At 39.4% G+C, this 20,074-nt stretch overlaps 2 protein-coding genes across 2 annotated transcripts in view; both read right to left on the minus strand.

Moving 5' to 3' along the window:
• The window catches only part of LOC102304411, a 7,028-nt gene extending 4,089 nt beyond the window's left edge, over positions 1-2,939 (minus strand). The window contains exons 1-3 of the mRNA XM_042215749.1: positions 1,311-2,939; positions 546-1,062; positions 219-296 (exon numbers count right to left, since the gene is read on the minus strand). The gene's annotated coding sequence lies outside the window, so the exon portion shown is untranslated. The remainder of the gene's footprint in view (positions 1-218; positions 297-545; positions 1,063-1,310) is intronic.
• A 1,334-nt stretch (positions 2,940-4,273) lies between these two features.
• The window catches only part of lrrc1 (leucine rich repeat containing 1), a 21,920-nt gene continuing 6,119 nt past the window's right edge, over positions 4,274-20,074 (minus strand). Inside the window, exons 2-14 of the mRNA XM_005915530.3 lie at positions 16,712-16,829; positions 16,208-16,286; positions 15,363-15,452; positions 12,941-12,997; positions 12,782-12,845; positions 12,232-12,306; positions 11,896-12,040; positions 10,842-10,960; positions 9,648-9,731; positions 8,002-8,117; positions 7,322-7,488; positions 6,158-6,300; positions 4,274-5,695 (exon numbers count right to left, since the gene is read on the minus strand). Coding sequence (XP_005915592.1) covers positions 5,537-5,695; positions 6,158-6,300; positions 7,322-7,488; positions 8,002-8,117; positions 9,648-9,731; positions 10,842-10,960; positions 11,896-12,040; positions 12,232-12,306; positions 12,782-12,845; positions 12,941-12,997; positions 15,363-15,452; positions 16,208-16,286; positions 16,712-16,829 — 1,416 coding nt within the window. The 3' untranslated portion in view covers positions 4,274-5,536. The remainder of the gene's footprint in view (positions 5,696-6,157; positions 6,301-7,321; positions 7,489-8,001; positions 8,118-9,647; positions 9,732-10,841; positions 10,961-11,895; positions 12,041-12,231; positions 12,307-12,781; positions 12,846-12,940; positions 12,998-15,362; positions 15,453-16,207; positions 16,287-16,711; positions 16,830-20,074) is intronic.

Raw genomic sequence — 20,074 nt, forward strand, 5'->3', positions numbered from 1 at the left:
GGCTTGTAACAAAGTGGATACAACTGAAAATGTTCAGGTACAGGGCTGAAAATGTGGGAAAGAGAAACTTTGAAAAGACCTTCAGAAAGCCTGGAGAATTATTGCTTGACCACTTTTAAAAAGGCTGCTTGGAAGCAAAATATAAAGAGATGAGAGGTGGCTCAAGACCTTTGCACATATTGATTAAATCAGAAGTTATTAATAATTATTACAAATACCTCCAGCAGTCTGTCTCCAACATGGATTCCAGCCTTTTCAGATGGCCCCCCTGCAGTTACTCTGGAAATAAAAATGCCCTGAAAAGAAACAGACACAATAACCTTGGATGAAATTATTGTTTAAGTATGTAACGAAAGCCTTTTGTGACTGGGTAATCTCTTCAAGTTGCACACAGATCTATACGAGTTTGACTAAAACCAGCAAATCCATGAGAACCTCGGCAGCTGCTTCTCATCATCTTCAGTCAGGCAGCCAAACGATGCGCTATAAATGTACAGTGTTGCAAGAGATTGAGCAATACCCGACGCTCCTCCACCAGCACTCACCTCATCGTGATCTTTGTAAGGCAGTGAGCCCTTTCCACCAGCTATGCTGATTCCCAAACTACCCCTCTGACCAGACACTTTGATCTGTAACTAAAGGAAATAGTTTTGTTAGCGTTAAAAGGCTAAAATCCTGTAATTTGAGGCCTGATGGAGCAACACTCCCTGGTATATTTAAAATCAATTAGTAACAATTTAACAGAATGAACACACTTCTCTGCAGTGACTACAGTAATCCTGCAGATGCAATGTGACATTTAAGAAAGACTGAAGTTACTCTTAATGGCACTTGGGAGATGAATGATTCCTGAAGAAGGGACTTCTCGGTCACCACAGAAGATTTCTGATGCACTGTGATGGATGGGATGTTTATGCTGTGGACGGGGTCTCCATGGGGAAAAGAGCCCACTTTAATAAGAGCTTTGTGATGCTGAAATTTCCTGCACTCTTGGGTTTCAACTCTCTGGTGGCGAAACAGACGAGGTAAGGCATCACACTCTGACAGCTCGTCTGCACCAGCCTGGTGATAAGAAATAATTTCATGGTTTTACTGGCTTTCTGTGACATATATAGATGACAACATTTAAATTTTATTCACTGGGCTTATGAAAGACACTGATTATCAGAAGAATGAAATCTCCAGTTACGAAAGTTTCTTGGCACAGGATGTAAAATCTTTAATTGGTGAAGAAGGGGAGCAGAGAAGCTTTAAGAGATAACAAATTAAGCAATCTCATCTGATTGAGATATCTAGGCTGGACTACAAACCTCCTCGGGTTGTTTCATTTCCTTTCCGTCCTCCTCTGTGAAGCGACTGCACACACTGTCACTGGGTGGCAGCACCTGAGATTCCTCCTGTAGACGCTCTCTGCTTGCCACCCAGCTGAAGCCTGGGATGACCCAGGTTTTTGAAGTGGTCCTGAGGGGCTGGTTAGTATGAGGATTTCTACACTCCTGGAGTTGGTCAGAAGACAGTGCCTGCTGCTGAAAATTTGAAAGTCAATGAGATGTTTTGTAGAAACGATCTAATGACAATGATGGCTCAGGGTTAAGTAAACCTTGAATGCAAATGTACAGTTGTCTGTAGCAAAGGACCAACTTGGTTGCCATTCTGGTCCTGGGACAATGTTAATGCTTGCTAGGAGAGACCATTAGGATTTTGTGCACCACAGTACATCAAAACCGTCAGTATCCTACTGCAGTACCTTTTCCCTTACATAGTTTTAAAGCTCTGAAGAGCCACAAAGACAAAAGCTGAATTCATCTTTCTTTCTCTAATTTTTGCCACAATTTTTCCTTCCCATGACTGTATGACTGAAGCAAGGAAAAGAAGGAGTAAAGAATGATGACATGCTTTAAACACATTGGTCTCACTTATGGAGCCCATACTTTAAAACAGTAGAAGGTCACTTGAGGCAGTGCTAAATGTATCAATACAAACAGGTCAGTGAAAGCTTTTTAATAACTCACAAAAAAAGATTAAAACTTCTTTCAGTACCAAGGCTAGTACACTTGTCTTTAAATGTTTGATCCAATTTAAAAGTGCATGAGTACTAGCTTACTTTTTGATGCCTCGAACTAAGATAACAGATCAATACATACGTGTGCCCCTTTGATCTGTAGCTCCAGTTTCACTGTGTTTGGGTGTGGACTGGAGAACACTATATATACTGTATATACACTGCTCAAAATAAATTAAGACAACACTTTGTCATCTCAATATAGCATGAAGTCAGTCAAACTTCAGGGATGTCAATCTATTTAATTAGGAAACAAACCATTGTGAATCTCTTTCACCTCCGTTGGTGCAAATGAAAGTGACAACAGCCAAAAACAGGACAACACCTCGAAAAAGAGGATGGTTTTGCAGGCCATGGCAGATCCATATGTGCTGTCCACAGACTATTGCTCTCCCCCTAATAACAATAATTATACATCCATTTTTTGGTGCTGTTCAAAGCACTCAAGGTCACCTTATAACAAAATATTAAAACATGAACGACCGTGAAAGACACTTAAAGACACAAATAATATGAACTTAAAACATAAAACAAAATATTGTTTTTGAGTTTCGATTTGAATTACGTCATAGAGTCTAGCTGACAAAGGTGAAGTGGCAATCAGATGCAAAGGTGCAGCACAGTTAAAGGCACCCATGATGCCTGAAGTGAGCAGCAATCAGAAGAGCAGCTGAAGCTGCTGGAAGGGATGTGAGGAGTGAGGTCTAAAAGTTACAGGAGTGCTAAGTGCCTTGGAAAGGAGGAGAAAAGTAAGAAGAGAAATCTTGTATTGGATACACTGAGGAATAGGGAGTCAGTGAAGCTGGATATGAATAGGTGTAATAGACTCGATGAGGGTGATGACTCATGCTGAGTTCTGTACCATTTGAAATGGATTAAGGAGAGGTTTTGGGGGGGGGGGGACTTGTGTGCTGTGTTCAGAGAGAAAAGGGTGTAGTCTAGAAATGCTACATAGGTGGAATTAGGCATTACTGATGTGGGCAGTAGAGGAGAGAGTATTGTCCAAGATGATTCCAAGACTTTTGACACTGTGGACCTGACATCCATCTATAGAGACAACAAAAGGGCGGAATTTTGTAAAAACTTGCATTTTATTGTCACTGAGTTTGGTCTGATTGAGGTAATGGAGATAAGAAAAGGGGGAGGAAAGAGAGGTTCTTGGTTTTGTAGAAAAAGAGTCATAAAAATGAAACTGTACACCAAAATGATGAAAGTCTGTCTCTGGACAGAGGAGATAAATCGTAAATGGTCCCAGCACTGACCCTTGAGGGACACCAGAGACACTCTTTACCCTCCTGACTGATTTTTCTCTAGATGTGCTTTTTTCTAGTGTCCTTGTCACTGTACAAGGACCTGTGCAACGTGAAGAGACCGTGAAGCTGTCCTCTTCTTGTACGAGTAGATACCGGTCTTGCCGCTGGGTTGATCCCTTCCATGGCCCCTGTCCAAGTGTTCTTGTATATAGGTTGTCTTCTGTTGCCTCTTCTACAGTGTTGAGATTGTGCAAGGAGACACACTAAACCTTCTTGCAACGTATATGCCATCCTGGAAGAGCTGGTCTATCTGTGCACCATGACTGGGCTGCAGGTACCATATCACGCTATCCGTCATGGTGAGGGCATTCACAGAAAGCAAAACTGAAGAAACATCGGTCCAGTGGGGATAAGGAGAGAAATGATCTGTGGCCACCACCTACAAAGACATTGCCTAATGGGGGTTATATTCTTGTTGCCTCTCCAGGTCATCTGACGTCACTTTCATTTGAACCAAAGTATGAAATGGATTCAAAGTAGTTTATAAATCTTAGACTAGTGTATAAACTAGACAGGCTGATATCCCCCCAAGTTTACCTGACTTTGTGTTACATGATGATTCAGCATTCCCTTAAACGTTTTAAAACATATATGCATTGAAGTGGAAGCATGCCAGCAGCAAAACAACATGCAGCACATGCAGGATAAACAAGTCATGCCTGCAAAGCATTACAGAAATATCATGCACTTCCGGACAGACAGAACAAGCGTGAAAGGGCCAAGAATGAGACGGGTCCACTCTAAGCTTACTTTGAAAATATATTATTTTTGGACAGGGAGATAGATCCCACCAAATGTATTTCAATTTAAAAAAAAAGAAAAAGAAGAAGTAAATATTAAATTGTAATCTGAATTATACAGGGTGACTAATGAAATTAAAGGAGAAACAAACATATCGTTTAGTGTTGCACTCATTTTATTGATCAGTGGTTAGAAAGTCATCCAAATCCCCAGGCTCACCACCTATTTGAGATCTGTTTTGTGCAGTTTGATCAGAAAACAGCTAAAAACATTAAAACCAACATTTGAACCAATTTCCCTGGTCCACTTTTTTCAGTTTAAAAACAAAATGATACAGCTGATCGTGTACCATCTCAAGAACAGGATTTGAGCAAAGCTGAAAAGTGTATTGAAAAGGAACTTTATCGACTACATTTGTAAAGAATGCCGACACTGTGGTAAAAACCTCAAACTTCCAATGATTATTCTTGACAGTACTCTTTGTTAAAGACAAAGAAAAATACATCTGTTTTTGGCATCTATTTGAAAAAGATTGCAAAGCAGTGAAGCACAGCACATATTATAATAAGATAGCATTTTTACTTCTGCATAGTTACATTGCAGATGCGTAATTCAAATTTAGTGTGCAGTACTTAAATCCAAACTAAATTAATCTATTTATTTCCAAAATTATGGGTCTAGATGTTTCATAGATTAATATGAGGATCCAAGGCCATCCACTCATCCGATCACAGTTATATTGGTTGAATAAGACATAAGTGACTGTGTTTTGTTCATTGCTTTGATTTAAACCAAGAAAAACAAAGAAAGACAAATGTACCACGTTTGCAAAAGGGGAAAAAAAGTTTTGAAATTGCAAATGATTAAGAAATTTGCTATACATTTTATTTACATCTGAGCTGCCAAAAAGTATAAAAGTATCAATATTCACAAGAGTATGTACAATAATCCTTAATCAGTAGGTCCAAAAAAAAAATCCTGGTTTGTTTGCCCAAAAGGTAAAAAGAAGTATTCACCCAGTGTTTTAAAAAATATATAGAACATATATATAATAATACATTTAAAAGGTTTGACCACATTGATAAAGACTTATAATAGTGCAACTACCTAAATTATATTCTTAAAATGAGCCATTTAAAAAAAGTAATAAATCTCTAAAATGTCTTTTAAAAGGAGTCTCTCTGTGCAGAAAATTCCTGTGGACAATAATTTTTTAAAAATTGAAGGCACAGCAGCCCTGGTAGACTGAGTGGGATTTACACAAGACTGGAGATAGAGTAAGGTTACAGGCGCCCTAGGGTTTAATCACAGGAGGGGTAGGCCACACCAGGGTTTGTAGGTAAAGGAGAAAAGGGGTAACTGGGTTGTGCAGGACAACACGGCGAGACACAGGAGGTAAAAGACATTTCTGAGGTAAAGGTCACACAGACGTGGTCACGCTGTCCGCAGCGTTATTGACCTCATTTTTGTTGGAGTCCAGCCCTTTGGCGGCATTCATGTCGTTGCGGAGGTTCTCTGCTGCTCTCTTCATACTTTTCAGCTGGTCGGGGTGAGGCGTGGCTCGTCGAAGTAGTGTTCCCTGTGTAGATGAAACAGAATCTAATTAGTGGGATGCTTTTTAAAATCTGCTTAAATTGCCTTGGAGAGAGCTGAAGAACAATGTTTACATGACAGCAGACTGTGATGCTCGATGCACGTGCCTTGCATTCATGATTTGTCAAAATAAGATACCAGAAAACATTATTATTATTATTTGCAGTAATTTGTAGCACTTTAGCATGACTGTCCTACCCCAAGGCTGTGGATATAAAACGATCAGAGTTCCTAAAAAAAGTCGCTTGAGGCAATCCCCATAACCTTATTTATGGCATATTTAATACAGATGAGGACATATACCCATTAAAATCTATGGAAGCTAACCAAGCTTGCTTCTTGGTAAAGCTTGCTAAATAATTAAATTGTGCTCAAATGTTCAAATCTTGCTTTAAAAATGGGAGTTCTAAGATTGCATCCATCTTTTATATGCAGCCTATGGACTCACCGGATCGTCGTCATCGTCGACATCATCTCCATCTACGAAGTGAATGACGCTGGTCCTGTTCACAGCGTTGTTGTCCCATGTTTCGTTAGCAATGTCATTCACCAAGCTCTCCATACCTCCGCAGCGGGCAAGATTATCAGAGCCTGGGGTTGTTTTTAAAACAAACAGCATATTTAATATTACTGGAATTCAAATAAATATGTTAGTACAAGCTAAAAGCAAACATGTCAACAGATCAAAATCAGTATGGCTACGATTACTTCTGCAATGTTTGCAATCTGCAAACACGAAATAAAAGCTGTCCAGTGCTAATGAGCGAGCCTGAAACTGTCAGATCACCATTTCAAATCTGAGCTTAGTCACAGGCTTACAGCAACACAATCTTCCCTGCCCCCAACCTCAGCCTCACTTTCCCCACTTCCGCCAGCTTCATAGCTGCATTTCTCTGACAGGAGACATGCAGCACTTCTCAAAATCAACGGATGAATTTGCTAATTATTTTTGCTGGCAGAAAACAACATGAAAAATAAAGTGATCAGCAAGCATATCACAAATATTTACAAATCTGTGTGAAAATCTGTCAATGACAGGACAGAAAAAAATTAAAAATTACAATAATCTGCTGTATCAGGCAGCGATAGAGCCAGCCGTCAGCAGCATGTCTGTACCCAGTTTGTGAGCTTTTAATGGCAGCAAGCCAGGCGCTTTTAAGCCTCTTTAGCTGTCCAATCCACATTTCTGAAAAACATATTGTAAGAGGGCCTCAAGGGACAAGAGAGGGCCTGATCTGTTATAGGCGCTGTGATCCCTTACAGGACCTTCTAATCGACAGATACTGCAGAAAGGGATCAGAGGCTGCAGAACACACTGTGCTCCTCCAAGCAGATCATGTGATAATGTCACGAAAACTGCAGGAGACGGTACAAGACTTAACGATGAACATTACTAAAAATGTCTCAGAGCGAGCACAGAGTTATTTCACTCTGGACGAAGCCCATCACTTTAAGAGCACGGAGACGCTGATCCACTTCTATGTTTATTCACACAAAGTTCTCACATGCAAAGAAGCAGAGTGATTTCAATCAACCAGTGAGAAAAATGTTTTTCTCTACACTCAAACCTCCATAATTATCTTATTAGCTTATACTCGATGAATAACATTACCTTTGTCATCACTTGGCTGTTGAGGGAGCAGCACGCAGGTAAGCACCTTCTCGCCTGACTTAGGGTCCTGATCAGTCTGAAAGGTGAGGAGCGGCTGCGACTGGTTTTCTGACAGCCATAAGGCCTTCAGCTGTAGCGTCGTCAGAGAAAGCGGTAGGTGGGTGAGCCTGAAAAACAAACAGGAAATAAATCACTGCCCACACAACCTCCCCACCTCCAAGATACCTCCTGGTTATTATTTCCAAAACATACACACTGCTGTGGGCACAGTGTGAATTAGTAAAGGTGTCACATTTGGATGAGGTACATGGCAGTTGTTTTATTTATGTGGAGGAGGGAAAACACTCTCCAGACACAGAGGTGAACGTGTCTTTGTGTGACTCAAGCTGCAGATATGTGCAGCTTTCGTTCTAGACAAAGCTGGGAGCTATACAGGTACAGGCAGGGAAATAAAGGTCAAAACAACCTCTGACTAACTGAATAACATGGTCAAAATATCAGGATGATCTTCAGGGATTAGCAGGCCGAAACCAAGTATTTAATTATAAAACAGCATCATAAAAATGAAACACAAACCATGTTTTTGCTACTTATTATGAAATGTTTTTTGTTTTGTTTTTTTAATCGAGATGGAATAAACTAACAATCTGACTTTGCCAGCTCGAGATAAATGAACCTACCGGTTCCCAGACACGTCGAGCACGTGCAGCTCTGTGGCTTGCGACAGCTCTGACGGTATCCTCGTCAGCCTGTTCTCTCGTACGCAGAAGACATTCAGACTACTGCAGCCGCCAATCTTAATAACAGGAGACACAACAACAACGTGATTAGGCTGCCGGCACTTCAAAGTTAAAATGGTTAATCATAAGTAAACACACGCACACACAACTGCCAATACAAGTCTGTCTTAATAGCTTTATGAATCCAGTCTAAATGCACATCTGATGTTTTTCAACAATGCCACAGCAATAAAAAGCACGATAGATCTTTTGCCAGCATTTGGAAACTTTGTCCCCGGTTTAGTGATCTTGATGGAAGAACAATTACATGTCAATAAGATGTGGCAGAGTGGCCTAAAATTAGGAACAATTAGGCCTGGTAGCCAGAGAAAACAATGTGCTGGCTGAACTCCAGCTACAATATATTTATCAGCACAGACTAACAAGTACAGGTTAGAACCAATCGGGCTAAAAGATGCAGGGTAAAGTAAATGGCTAAAGGTACTAAAAGCAATTACACGCAAGAAGAGTAAGAATATTTCAAATTTACTGAGCTACTTGCGTATGTGTGAGCAAGAATAAGCAAAAACAACCAAACGTGCTGGTTTCCATCCAAGCAGATCCAGGAGAAAGGGTTGTGCACCTAATAATCAATTAATAGAGTCAATAAAGTTAATACAACTGGGCCAATGGTGTAGCTATTCTCACACACACACACACACACACACACACACACACACACACACACACACACACACACACACACACACACACACACTCTCACTCTCCGGTGCAAAACAAGAACATGACGACGAAACACAACGTGACACAATAATTATCGATCACCTTGTGTTTATATTCGACTGAAGCCAACATCCTAATTGAAAATAAAATCTGATTAATTGTCCAGCCCTAGCCAGTGATCAAGTAGCTGAGCAAAGCTCAAATCAATACACACGCCACAGTAACACTGTCCCTGTTAGACATGTCATGCAATGCAAAACAGTGATACCATGGATTCATTATCTAGGCCAAGTGTGCCTACTGTTATTTTTCCCCAAACACTGCAGGCTTTGCATCATTTAGACACAGGGGCATTGTCCAACATTTCAAGAAGCCTTTCAGATGAAGCTTTAAACCAAGCGAGCCTTCACTTACGCAGACAAGAGGTTAGAGAAGAATGTCGCATGCAAACACAAAGGACACACTGAGACAGAGCTGAAGCTGAACAAACCGGGGGGCCGAGCAGTAAAAATGAAATGAGAGAGCACCACAAGCAAGAGCATTGTCCAGTCAAATGTGAATGAACCTCGGTTTGAGCTTTAACTCCCTCATAACAGTTGCAGAAAAGCATCATATTACAATAATGGCAGTCTGGCTTAACCACATTACATCATTGTGTACAAAACAGATTCGGTTTCAATTTCCACTCTAACCTGTGCAAACAAGTGACAAAACCAGTAACAGCAAAGGCCCAAGAGATTCATATCCGTGTCACTTACCAGCAAAGAAAGGAAGTGCTTCAGTGCGGCTATAAACTTGAATAAGCAGTTTGCCAGCTTGCTCTTAAAACACCAGCATTGTCAGGTGGCATAAAAGAAGCTTACCTCCTTGGGTAACGACAGTAGCTGGTTTCTGTCACAGTTCAGGTGAAACAGTCGCTTTAACTTTCCAATACTCCTCGGCAAGCTCTGTAATTATAAACCAAAACAAAAATTAGAGGAAACATCAGCGTCTGCTCGGTTTTACATTAAATAGAAATATTTATTTCTCTCAATACTAAGCAACTTATCAATTTATCCATAAAACAAGGACAATAAAGTCAAATTATCCATGTAGTGCTTTCATGCACTGTGCTGCCCACGTTGTCATGTCATTTACACAGAAAACAACAACATAAAAACAGGCCGACTTATCGGTGGTGATGATGTGTACAATACTTTCTGTTTCACTGGTTGCTTCCACTGTGTGCAGGGTGTGCATCCTGAGAAGCCTAACTGTAATCAGTTTGTCCATCTCCTTCATGTCTCCAAAGAAAAAGATATCTTAAATCTGGTTTATGCATTCGGGCATAATAATCAGAATAAGGAAGAAAGATCATTTTAGTGATTTTGAAGGTGGCATGGCTGTATTTCAGAAACTGCAGATCCATTGGGAATTTCCCACATACCAATGTCTATGGATTACAGAGAATGGTCAGACTGCTTCAAGCTGTTAAGAAGGCAACACAAACTCAAATAACCACTCGTTACAACCGAGGTATGCAGAAGTGCATCTGAGGTTGAACCTCAAAGCAGATGAGCTACAGCGGCAGAAGACCACACCAGGTGCCGCTCCATACAGCTAAGAACAGCAAACTAAGGCTGTCAGCACAAGCACAAGTCCACCCTGCCTTATTCAGGCTGATGACAAATGACTTTCGCAGTCTCCACATCTTAATCCAATACAGCATCTTTAGGATGTGGTGGAACGGGAGAGTCTCATTATGGACGTGCAGCTGAAAATTCAGCAGCAACTGTGTGATGCCACCATGTCAATATGGACCAAAATCTCAATGGCACATGTTTCCAGTACCTTGTTGAATCTATACCATGAAGAATTAAGACAGTTCTGGTACTAGCAAGGTGTACGTAATGAAGTGACCACTAAGTGTATATTTATTGGTAAATACTTAGTTTACCAAGGCTTAGTTTAAACATTTGCACAATAACCTTGGCTGTAGCCATTTTTCCATTAGACCATGAGCTCATTAATCTGTTTTTAAAGATGATGCATGAAGCTGAAAAAGACCCCAAACAAACCTGTAGCTGGTTCTCTGTGAGCACAAGTTCAGTAAGACTTTCACAGTTGCCAATGCTCTCTGGAAGATACGCCAGTTGATTCTGATCAACTTTCAGTATAGAAAGTTTTCGTAGTTTTCCTGCAGAGGGAGAAAATATATACATATGTTGAACATGATATACATTAAACAATATAAACCCTGTAAGCATTGAAAGGCAGTCAGTCAACTGAGGCATTTATATCAACATCAATCTTGGTGTTTGCATATTTATCTGTATCTTCATGATAGTCATGTTCTAATCCAGCAGTCCCCAACCTTTTTTGCACCACGGACCGGTTTGATGTCAGACAATATTTTCAAGGAGTGGCCTTTAAGGTGTCGCGGATAAATACAACAAAATAAAATAATACGACCAAGACAAAAACTGTGGTATTTTTGGTAAATATAATAATAAAGGCGAATGTACTGTGTAATTGTGTAACTTTATTAGCAGCGTCCTCCTGAAATGCGCCAACAACATTGAGAGTAACATCCTCCTCTCTGCCCCTTAATTCTCTCTGGTCGCTATGGTAACGTGTAAATATTTCTTTCAAAATAAGACACACAACTACAACGTGGGAAAAGACCCAGGGAAACAGAGTTAACAATAAAAATCCTGATAACCATAAATTTCACATCTGAGCCTCAACTCTCGCGGCCTGGTTCCAAACGACTCAAGGAATAAATGCGGACAAAAGTCACCCTTCATCCTGCTCTGCGTGTGTGTGTAGCTCAGCCCCACCTTTGTCAAACAGACAGGGTTAGAGTTCGACCTACAGTTGTTATTGGCTGTTGGTGACACACCTACTGCCCAAAAGGTTTAAGGTCAGAAACATCTCAAACACACCAAGAATACGACGACAGGCAAAGATGATTTCTCTGCTCGCTTTAACACACCTCTGGTGGATCATAAGTCATGGCTAATTGTGTTTTATTATTATACATTTAAAAACATAAGAGACCCAAGAACATTTGTGAACCACATATTATGTTTCAGATTTATTACAATCATGCTGACAAATTCTTATGCATACCAATGCTTTCTGGTAGAGAATCAATGTTGTTCTGAGATACTAGCAGGTCAGTGAGTGACACCAGGCCTCCCATTTCCTCTGGAAGTTTCTCCAGTTTGTTTTCTGATACATCAAGACACAGCAGGCTTTTGATGTTGCCCAGTTCCTAAGATTCACAGCAAAAACTTGTGTATGTTAAAATAATACAACGGCAAACCTGATCAAGGAGTAGGAACAGAGACAGTCTTTTTCTAAACTTTATATATGTAACAGTATGCAAATGACAGTGGTTTTATGATTAGCAGTAAGACTGGAACAGACTGTAAAACATAGACATGAAATGCATGATTAGCTTACTGCAGGTATTTCTGTCAAGTGGTTTCCATCCAGCCACAAGTCCTTCAAACTGACAAGGTGGCCTATTGACTGAGGCTGCGTGGGAGGAAGAAATGCAGGAACCATAAGAGCCAGGAAAATATAAAAGAGAAAGAGACAAAAAAAAGGGACAAAGCAGAAAAAGCCATCTCAGTTATTTGCTTTAAACTGAACATGAGTTTCCCTCCGATACAATGCTGCTTGCTTTAATATGACTGCACCTGTTGTGCTGCTTTTTGGCAAAATAGCAAAGAGCCCATTCAAATTTCTAAACACAATCTCCATTAGACAATTCTTGGCAGCTCATCCTTGCATGATCTGCCAGTACCTCATTCACCATCGGAGTTAAACCTCTCACATAAGATTACAACTTAAAACCAAAGCTGAAAACAGATGGCCATCCTCCCATCTGCACGATAAGAGGTGAAAGCTGTTCTCGAGGGATGCTAATCTGCTCGGACATGACAAGAACGAGGCAAAGAGAAAAGTTGTGTTTTTGGCATTCTTCTGGGTTAAAACAAAAAAACCTCACCAAAGAGTAGAGTTCATTGTTGCCTAGGTCGAGTTCTTCAAGTTTATGAAGCTGTGATAATGACCTGTGGATGACACGTGCAAGACAAGTTAAAAGAAAAATGGAAAAATGCTTAAGAAAGCATGCATACTGTATCCACATAAAGCAATGAGTACTCACTCTGGTAGGAATTGCAATACATTTTCTCTGAGTTCTAGTGATACCAAATTGGTGAGGCTGCAATGACAGGTAAAAAAGAAAGATGATTACATGTTACTCTGAGTGTTTTTAAAACAATGAGTTTAAATGACAGTTAAAAATGGCCACAGACAGTCTTTTTGCAATCAGACATCTGAAAACAGGAAGTAGTTTGGAGGTGTGTCCATCTTATCGAGGCTGTAAAATTGCAGCAGGATAAACAACGTCTGCATACTTTAAATGAAGAGCAAAAAACAGAGACATCGCAGACCAAAGGACAGGGTTGTCATCTGGCCATTCATGTATGCCTTCGTGCTATACATGCACCTAGCTGATACAGGATTTTATAACAGTAGCCGTCTAGAACAGTACAAAGTCTATGTTGTTTACGAGAAGAAACTCTAAATAGGTTAGACTTTGTGTGTTATTAGTGATGGACCAAGAAGACGACGCCTTTTACAGCACACCCTTGACTGAAACGCCAAGCCAGCATTCCTTGCATGTTAGCAATTTCACTGTGGAAAACTACAGACGCGGTAGCAAATAAATTAATTTATGCAAAGCTCCAACACTGCTGCTAGTTTTCATTCACCTTGATTCCACCGCAGCAGATTACTAAAACCAGATATTAAAAAGACAAAAGAAAATCTTCCCAATTCCAGCACACTGTGAGATTCGATTTAAAACACGCCACCTTACTGCTCAACTCTCTGATTTCTGTGCGTGCCATTTCACATCAGCAAACACTCCCATCTCACAAGATAAACCGCTGCTGCTGTGTAACCCCTTGGACATTTATCTTATCTACTTCTAAAAAACCAAGGCATCCTGTTCCAGCTGCGCTATGGTTTTCATTACCTTCTCCTTTTGACAGAGAGCAGGCCTTAAGCCATTGTGTTAAGCGAGATAAAATATTGGACATATGTGCGGAACATGCCGTACCATGAGGCAGAAAGAGGGGGGAGAGGCAATCCTAAGAGTTTGTGCAATCACAATTCTTAACTTTTTTCCCATAAAGATGACATCTGATTGCCTCCCCTATACCCTCAAAAACAAGTTTGACACCTCAATATGAACTGTATTGACAAAGACTCGGTTTGTTGATCACTTGAAAAGCTTCTGGGTTGCTGCATAGGCATTGTGTGTTATAAGCAGACCTGGAATATGACAGAAGCCGCTCAGTTCACAAAGGAGCTTTAAGAGTTACACCTAGCAGGCTTTGACCCATGACCATCACCATATGAGCATTCATCTTCTTTATCTTAAAGGAATAACTAATTGCATGAAGACACCACAGCGCCACCTGGAATTTGGAAAGTTTTTTTCTTGTCTGTTTTTTTTTTTTTTTTTTGAGACCCAGAGCGAGATGCAAAATGAAAACCTGGCAGAGAACCGTTCTTGAGAAAAACAGTCAAACAGCTTCACACATCTGGAATAATCCTATCCCTGTCAGGCCTCCAATTCAGTTTACCTTAAAATACCAAATCTCTACTAAAATATCTCCTGTGGCACTCTGACCTGAAAGCAAATAGCTTTGTTATTAAATTCAATTAGAACTGATCTCAATGTTTAAAAAGTGACCCCACGGGACTGAGAATGTTGGCAGGCATGCCTTTAACTACTCTGGATTATATGCCATCTCCAAACAAGCATTTTTGCCTTTTATGAACACAGGCAAAAGACGCTAACTGATGAGTTGGTAAGGAGTAATGTGGTTGGTATGTTCGCCTGTGAGATACGGTGAGATGGAGGAGATTCTGAAGAAGGCGAAATGACAGCAAAAGGAGATATTGAAAATGAAACCTGCTTCTATGTTTCTAATGGTGTTTACTGTGTAACCTTTGAACAGTGGGAGGTAGAATAATGACCTGGGAGCATCACAGATTTTGAAATGCTTTCCAGAAGGAACATACTGTGTGTTAATTAGCTGTGTAGGAGGCCAACCTCGACAATTTGCCACTAGACAAAGTTATCACGCAGAGAAGTGGCACCCTAAAGGAATACTTTGGAGCTTTGTGTGTTTTAAAGTAAAAATGTTGTTGCTTATGCTAAGTGCTTTGTTTGAGCAGAGTAACTGACAAACCCCATAATTGAAGTTGCCATTAAAACAACAGAAATATGTGCCTTTTGTTACAGTAATTATCAAATTCCTTTCTGGCAAGATCACAAAGACTAAAGCAAGGTATGTGACTTGAAAATGCAAAGGGAGGCAGGTGAGATATTATCAAACACTAGTCTCCCTTTAAACTGGATAAACATCAGTCTACCAGTGCATCGAACCCTCAGTGGGCTTAGAAAGATTCAGGTTCATCCTTAACAGAGTATGTTACCATTAGACACACTTCAGATTTCATGATAAAATATATATACTTTAACTTTTACATACTTGTGCTAAATCACTTACTTTCCAATATTTTCTGGAAGCACTTGCAATGAAATGTCATTGATGGAAAGGCAGGTTAAATTCCTCAGCTCCGTGAAGCTTTCAGGTAACCTGGATGAACAAACAACAAGACACAAAGTGAACCCATGAGAATTAACAGTATAATTTGATCCAGACATTTCAATCATTCAGACAGTATTGTTTAGCATTGATGACCCTGATGCCATTATCTGTGTTTGCTGCTTATCATCTCTGCCCTCAGATTGGCTCTTTTTATATTAAAAAAAGACCATATGCAACCTTAAGCTTAGGTGTTATTATGTGTATGCATATCCCAAATATACACACACCAGTTTGGGCTTTATTGCTCCATTGAATTTATGACTGATAACCAAATTATGTCACATTCCTGTAAAGCCACAGTCCACAGTCCAGTCATCCCTGGGGTGTTACTATTAACCTGTTAAAATAGGGCTGATGTAGAATGAAGAGTGGGAAATTAGGTTACTACTCTGGAAAGTAGTGTTCTGTGTGTGTGTGTGTGTGTGTGTGTGTGTGTGTGTGTGTGTGTGTGTGTGTGTGTGTGTGTGTGTGCACTTTAACAGTATTGAACACCAAAGCGTCACTATTACTTCCTAAACTTGTGTGGCTTTGTGCCCCTGCTAAGGTGCAAATTAGACATGATCTCACCCACACATGGAAAAGCAGAGTATGGGAAATATGCAATCTGCCAGGTATATAAATATTACTAATGTTACTATAAACACATATGAAATGTACCATTTGAAAAGCCTTGAATGCAAACTGTTGTAAAAGTATTAAAAATAATCACAGGTAAAGTTTTTTAAAGTATGTCAAATTCTTACTTTGTTAATGGATTTCCACTGAAATCAGCCACTTGGAGAGCTTTGCAGTATGAAATGCTCTCTGGAATGCCCAAAATATCTGAACAAGAGAAAATATGTTAATTATAACACTGCTCATTGACTGCAATTGGGTCTTAAAATGTGCCAACTTAAAAAAAAATGAAAAGTACATAAGTGAAATAATAAGTGTTTTTATGTAGAACAAAGCTGTTTAAGCTGTCTCTGAACTTAAGAGGTCTTTACAGCTACAGCTGAGAAAGGCTTGCTCTGTTACAGAAGGAACCTCACCAGAATATCAAAAAGAATAAGTCAATTAATCTTTACATTTGTTTGTGGCATTAGTTTTTGTAATGGCAATTAAATATGTGAGTGCAATTCTTTTTCTGAGCTCTTCTGTGTAAAAACCTGTTCTAGCAGTGACAGATGAAACGCCTCTGAACATGTTTACTTGTGTTGTTATTTTGTGTTTTAGCCATGTGATATACCAGTGTTTACTCTGCTTACCATTTCGAGAGACATCCAGTTCTACCAGCTGCATAAAGTTGGCTATTTCAGATGGAATTGTGTGGATCTCATTGTCACTCAGGCCAAGTTTTCTAAGTTTCGCCAGCTGGAAAAATTGCTGAAAGATGGAAGGGAGGAAAACATAGATTTATTAATAGGCTTCAAGATATTTAACATTCAAATTACACAACCTGGTCAAAGATTCATTCTTGTATGAATTCAATTCATGTCAGTTCTATTTATTTATACAGTGCCAAATCACATCAACAGTTGCGTCAATGCGCTTTATATTGTAAGGTTGACCCTTTAATAATACAATAGAGAAAACAACGAAATCATATGGCCCCTATGACCAAGCACTTTGGCGACAGCGGGAAGGAAAAACTCCCTTTTAACAGGAAGAAACCTCTAGCAGAACCACCTTCAGGAAAGGGCGGCCATCTGCCGTAACCGGTTGGGGTGAGGGGAGGAGGACCGAACAAAAAACATGTTGTGGAAGAGAGCCAGAGATGAATAATAAGTGATGATTAAACTGTACAATACTGGATTACAAAATTAATAGAAACAAAAACAGTCAGAGAGCTTTTTATTTTTGGAAGATGGCTACTTTTGCCACAATGTCACAACAAGAGACTAAATGCATTTTTACTTCCGTTCAATTTGTATAGTGCCAAATCACAACAAATGTTGCCTTCATTCCTCAATTGCTGTAAGATAAAGAGAAAACCTCAACCCCAATAGAGAGAAAACCTCAACAATCAGATGATCACTATAAGGACGAACTACGCAACTGTAGGAAGGAAAAACTGAATACTGAAGGTGGTTTTATTTTCAAGAACGCAATTGTTAAATCCTTTAAAATCTGTTATTCTGATCTTTCACGTTTGATTTTGTACTGCAGAAACTCACACAAAAGCCACTATCCCTGTCCCCCACGCTTAACATCAAGTAGTTTTCTGTGTCTTGAAATATTTGATGACTTAAGTCTGTCATGATAAATATACGGCTCTCCTATCACAAACAACTTTACAGACCTTTGCCAGGTTTGTGTCACAGCTGTAAATAATAAAATGAAGAAAGCTGAACATACTTAGCGGTTTCTAGAACTTTGGGTTGTTATGGTGGTTCACTGTCGGGGCTTACTGGGACACAGAACAGAGCCAACGTTAACCTCCTAGGACCTGGCGTCCACATATGTAGACATCTACACCAAAATACTTAATTTTTCTCTATAAGGGCCTGATATCCACTTACGAGAACATTATACTGCCACTGTTCAATCAAAATTTGAAATGAATGTCCTCATATGTGGATCTCATTTTTCTCAAAAACAAAAATTAGGTTTAAAAAACAAACAAACAAACTGGTAATTCTTTGTTTTTACATTCTTTAGGTCCCAATCAACCCAATTAGCAAAGAAAAAAATAAAAATTCATGCAATGAAAGAGTTCAGGTCTTAGGAGGTTAATGGTATTAACATCTGTGTTTTCTCTAGTATGACACATCAAAATGTCTGCTTATTGTTTGTCATGTGTCTACTTAAGCTGAGGTGTTTGAAAAGTAAGCAGCACATGACAAGAAACTTGAACGAAACCAAAACGGCTACTAGCAACCACTCAGAAAAAGTCTTGTAAAGAGGGAGAACTCAAATACAATGAAAAATATGTGCTGCTCATTATGACTCTTCCATCAACTTGCTACTGTAAAAAATTATTTACACTATTATTTTATTCCAACTTAATGAAAAATAATTGTTTCATTGTTAGAAATTTGTTACATAGTAGCAACATTCCCTGACACAGAAAAAGTAACAAAACTGAATCAAATTAAAATGAAAATAATTTAAAAGCCTATGTTTTAGTGACTTTAGTCACATTTGTCAACACAACCTGCCTGAGGTCTGCTCCAGAGAGCAGGTTTAGCTTAAACTTTGAGTTTTGGCAAGAGAACTGTAGACTTTCCAGAAAGAGTATTAACTTAAACTACAACTCTTTTGAACTCCTCCCGATGCATTTGTCTGACCCACTGTTTTTATTTCCTCATTCAATTCGGTTCAGTTAGGTTTTATTTATATAGTGCCAAATCACAACAATAGTCCCCTCAATGTGCTTAATACTGTATGGTAAACATGCTCCAATAATACAGAGAAAACCCCAGCAATCAACCAACCACCTAGGCTCAGGGAGGGGCAGCCACCTGCCATGATCGGCTGGGGATGAGGAGAGGAAGACAGCACAGAAGACACTGCAGAGAGCCAGAGATTAATAATAACTAATGATTATATGCAAAGTGGTGTACAAACACATTCATACAAACGATTTGTAAACCATGTTGGATAAATTCCTGTCATAGTAGGAATTTTGTTGAAGATGATGTAACGCAATCCTGGTCACGCAAGCCTAGAGACCAGTCAGCCTACCCTTGGTAAACTCCGGTCACTAAGGAAAAATGTGTAATCCCCAGCGGGTTGGCGAGTGGTTGCTAGCTGTCATTAGGTGAAATTAGCAGCAAAACGGGAGCTGCACCAAAAAAACGGAGGTGAAAAATTATATTTTTAAAAAAATTAATATATAATATAAAAGTTAATATAAAATTCAGCTGGAATTACAACTTTACCTATATTAATAAGGGATCATAATAAATTATATAACTCTTTTTCTTGTATTTTAAAGATAAACATTGTGGTCCCCACTGACATACAGTCACATTTACAGTTTCACAGGAGTAAAATGGAGGCTCTGATGTTTATTTACCTGCAAACAGTCAATCCTTGAGCTCCATTTTAAAAATTTCCCCCGCACTGTTTAACTCAGGGTGATCATACTAAAAGCAGAGTCCGAGCTCAGAAGTTCAGGATCAGACTCCGGGTTTGTTAACCTTGCTTTCTGGTGCAGGTCTGCTTTGGTACAGACGTTTATTGAAACTTGGGATGTCTGTGTGACTGTAAGCCTGTTTGCACTGTAATATCAACTCACCCCTAACAAATACCATCCATTCACATAAATAATTCAAAAGACTAAAACAAATACTGAAAGTAATGAATTAGCTGGTCCTAAACTGAATGGAAATAAAAACTCCAAACACAATATGAATTAACAAAAGAAATAAAATAAACAACTATTAAAACACTGATTACCTTAAAACAGTTAAAGCAAAATAGAAAATACCGACAGGCTACGTTCACCACAGGCCCCTCCGATCTTTTTTGTGTCCTTCAGACTATGATATTAGACATGAGGTCAAAAAAGAAAGAAAGATCCAGCCAGCACACTTCTTTACAATGCAAAAATCAATTATCACAGGCACATACTTGACAGCCATAACAAGAACAGGCAGAGCCTTGAATGTGTGTGAGTGTGTGTG

The sequence above is a fragment of the Haplochromis burtoni genome, unplaced genomic scaffold (genome assembly GCF_018398535.1).
Source record: "Haplochromis burtoni strain Fernald_Lab_line unplaced genomic scaffold, NCSU_Asbu1 Contig_12, whole genome shotgun sequence".
Lineage (NCBI taxonomy): Eukaryota > Metazoa > Chordata > Actinopteri > Cichliformes > Cichlidae > Haplochromis > Haplochromis burtoni.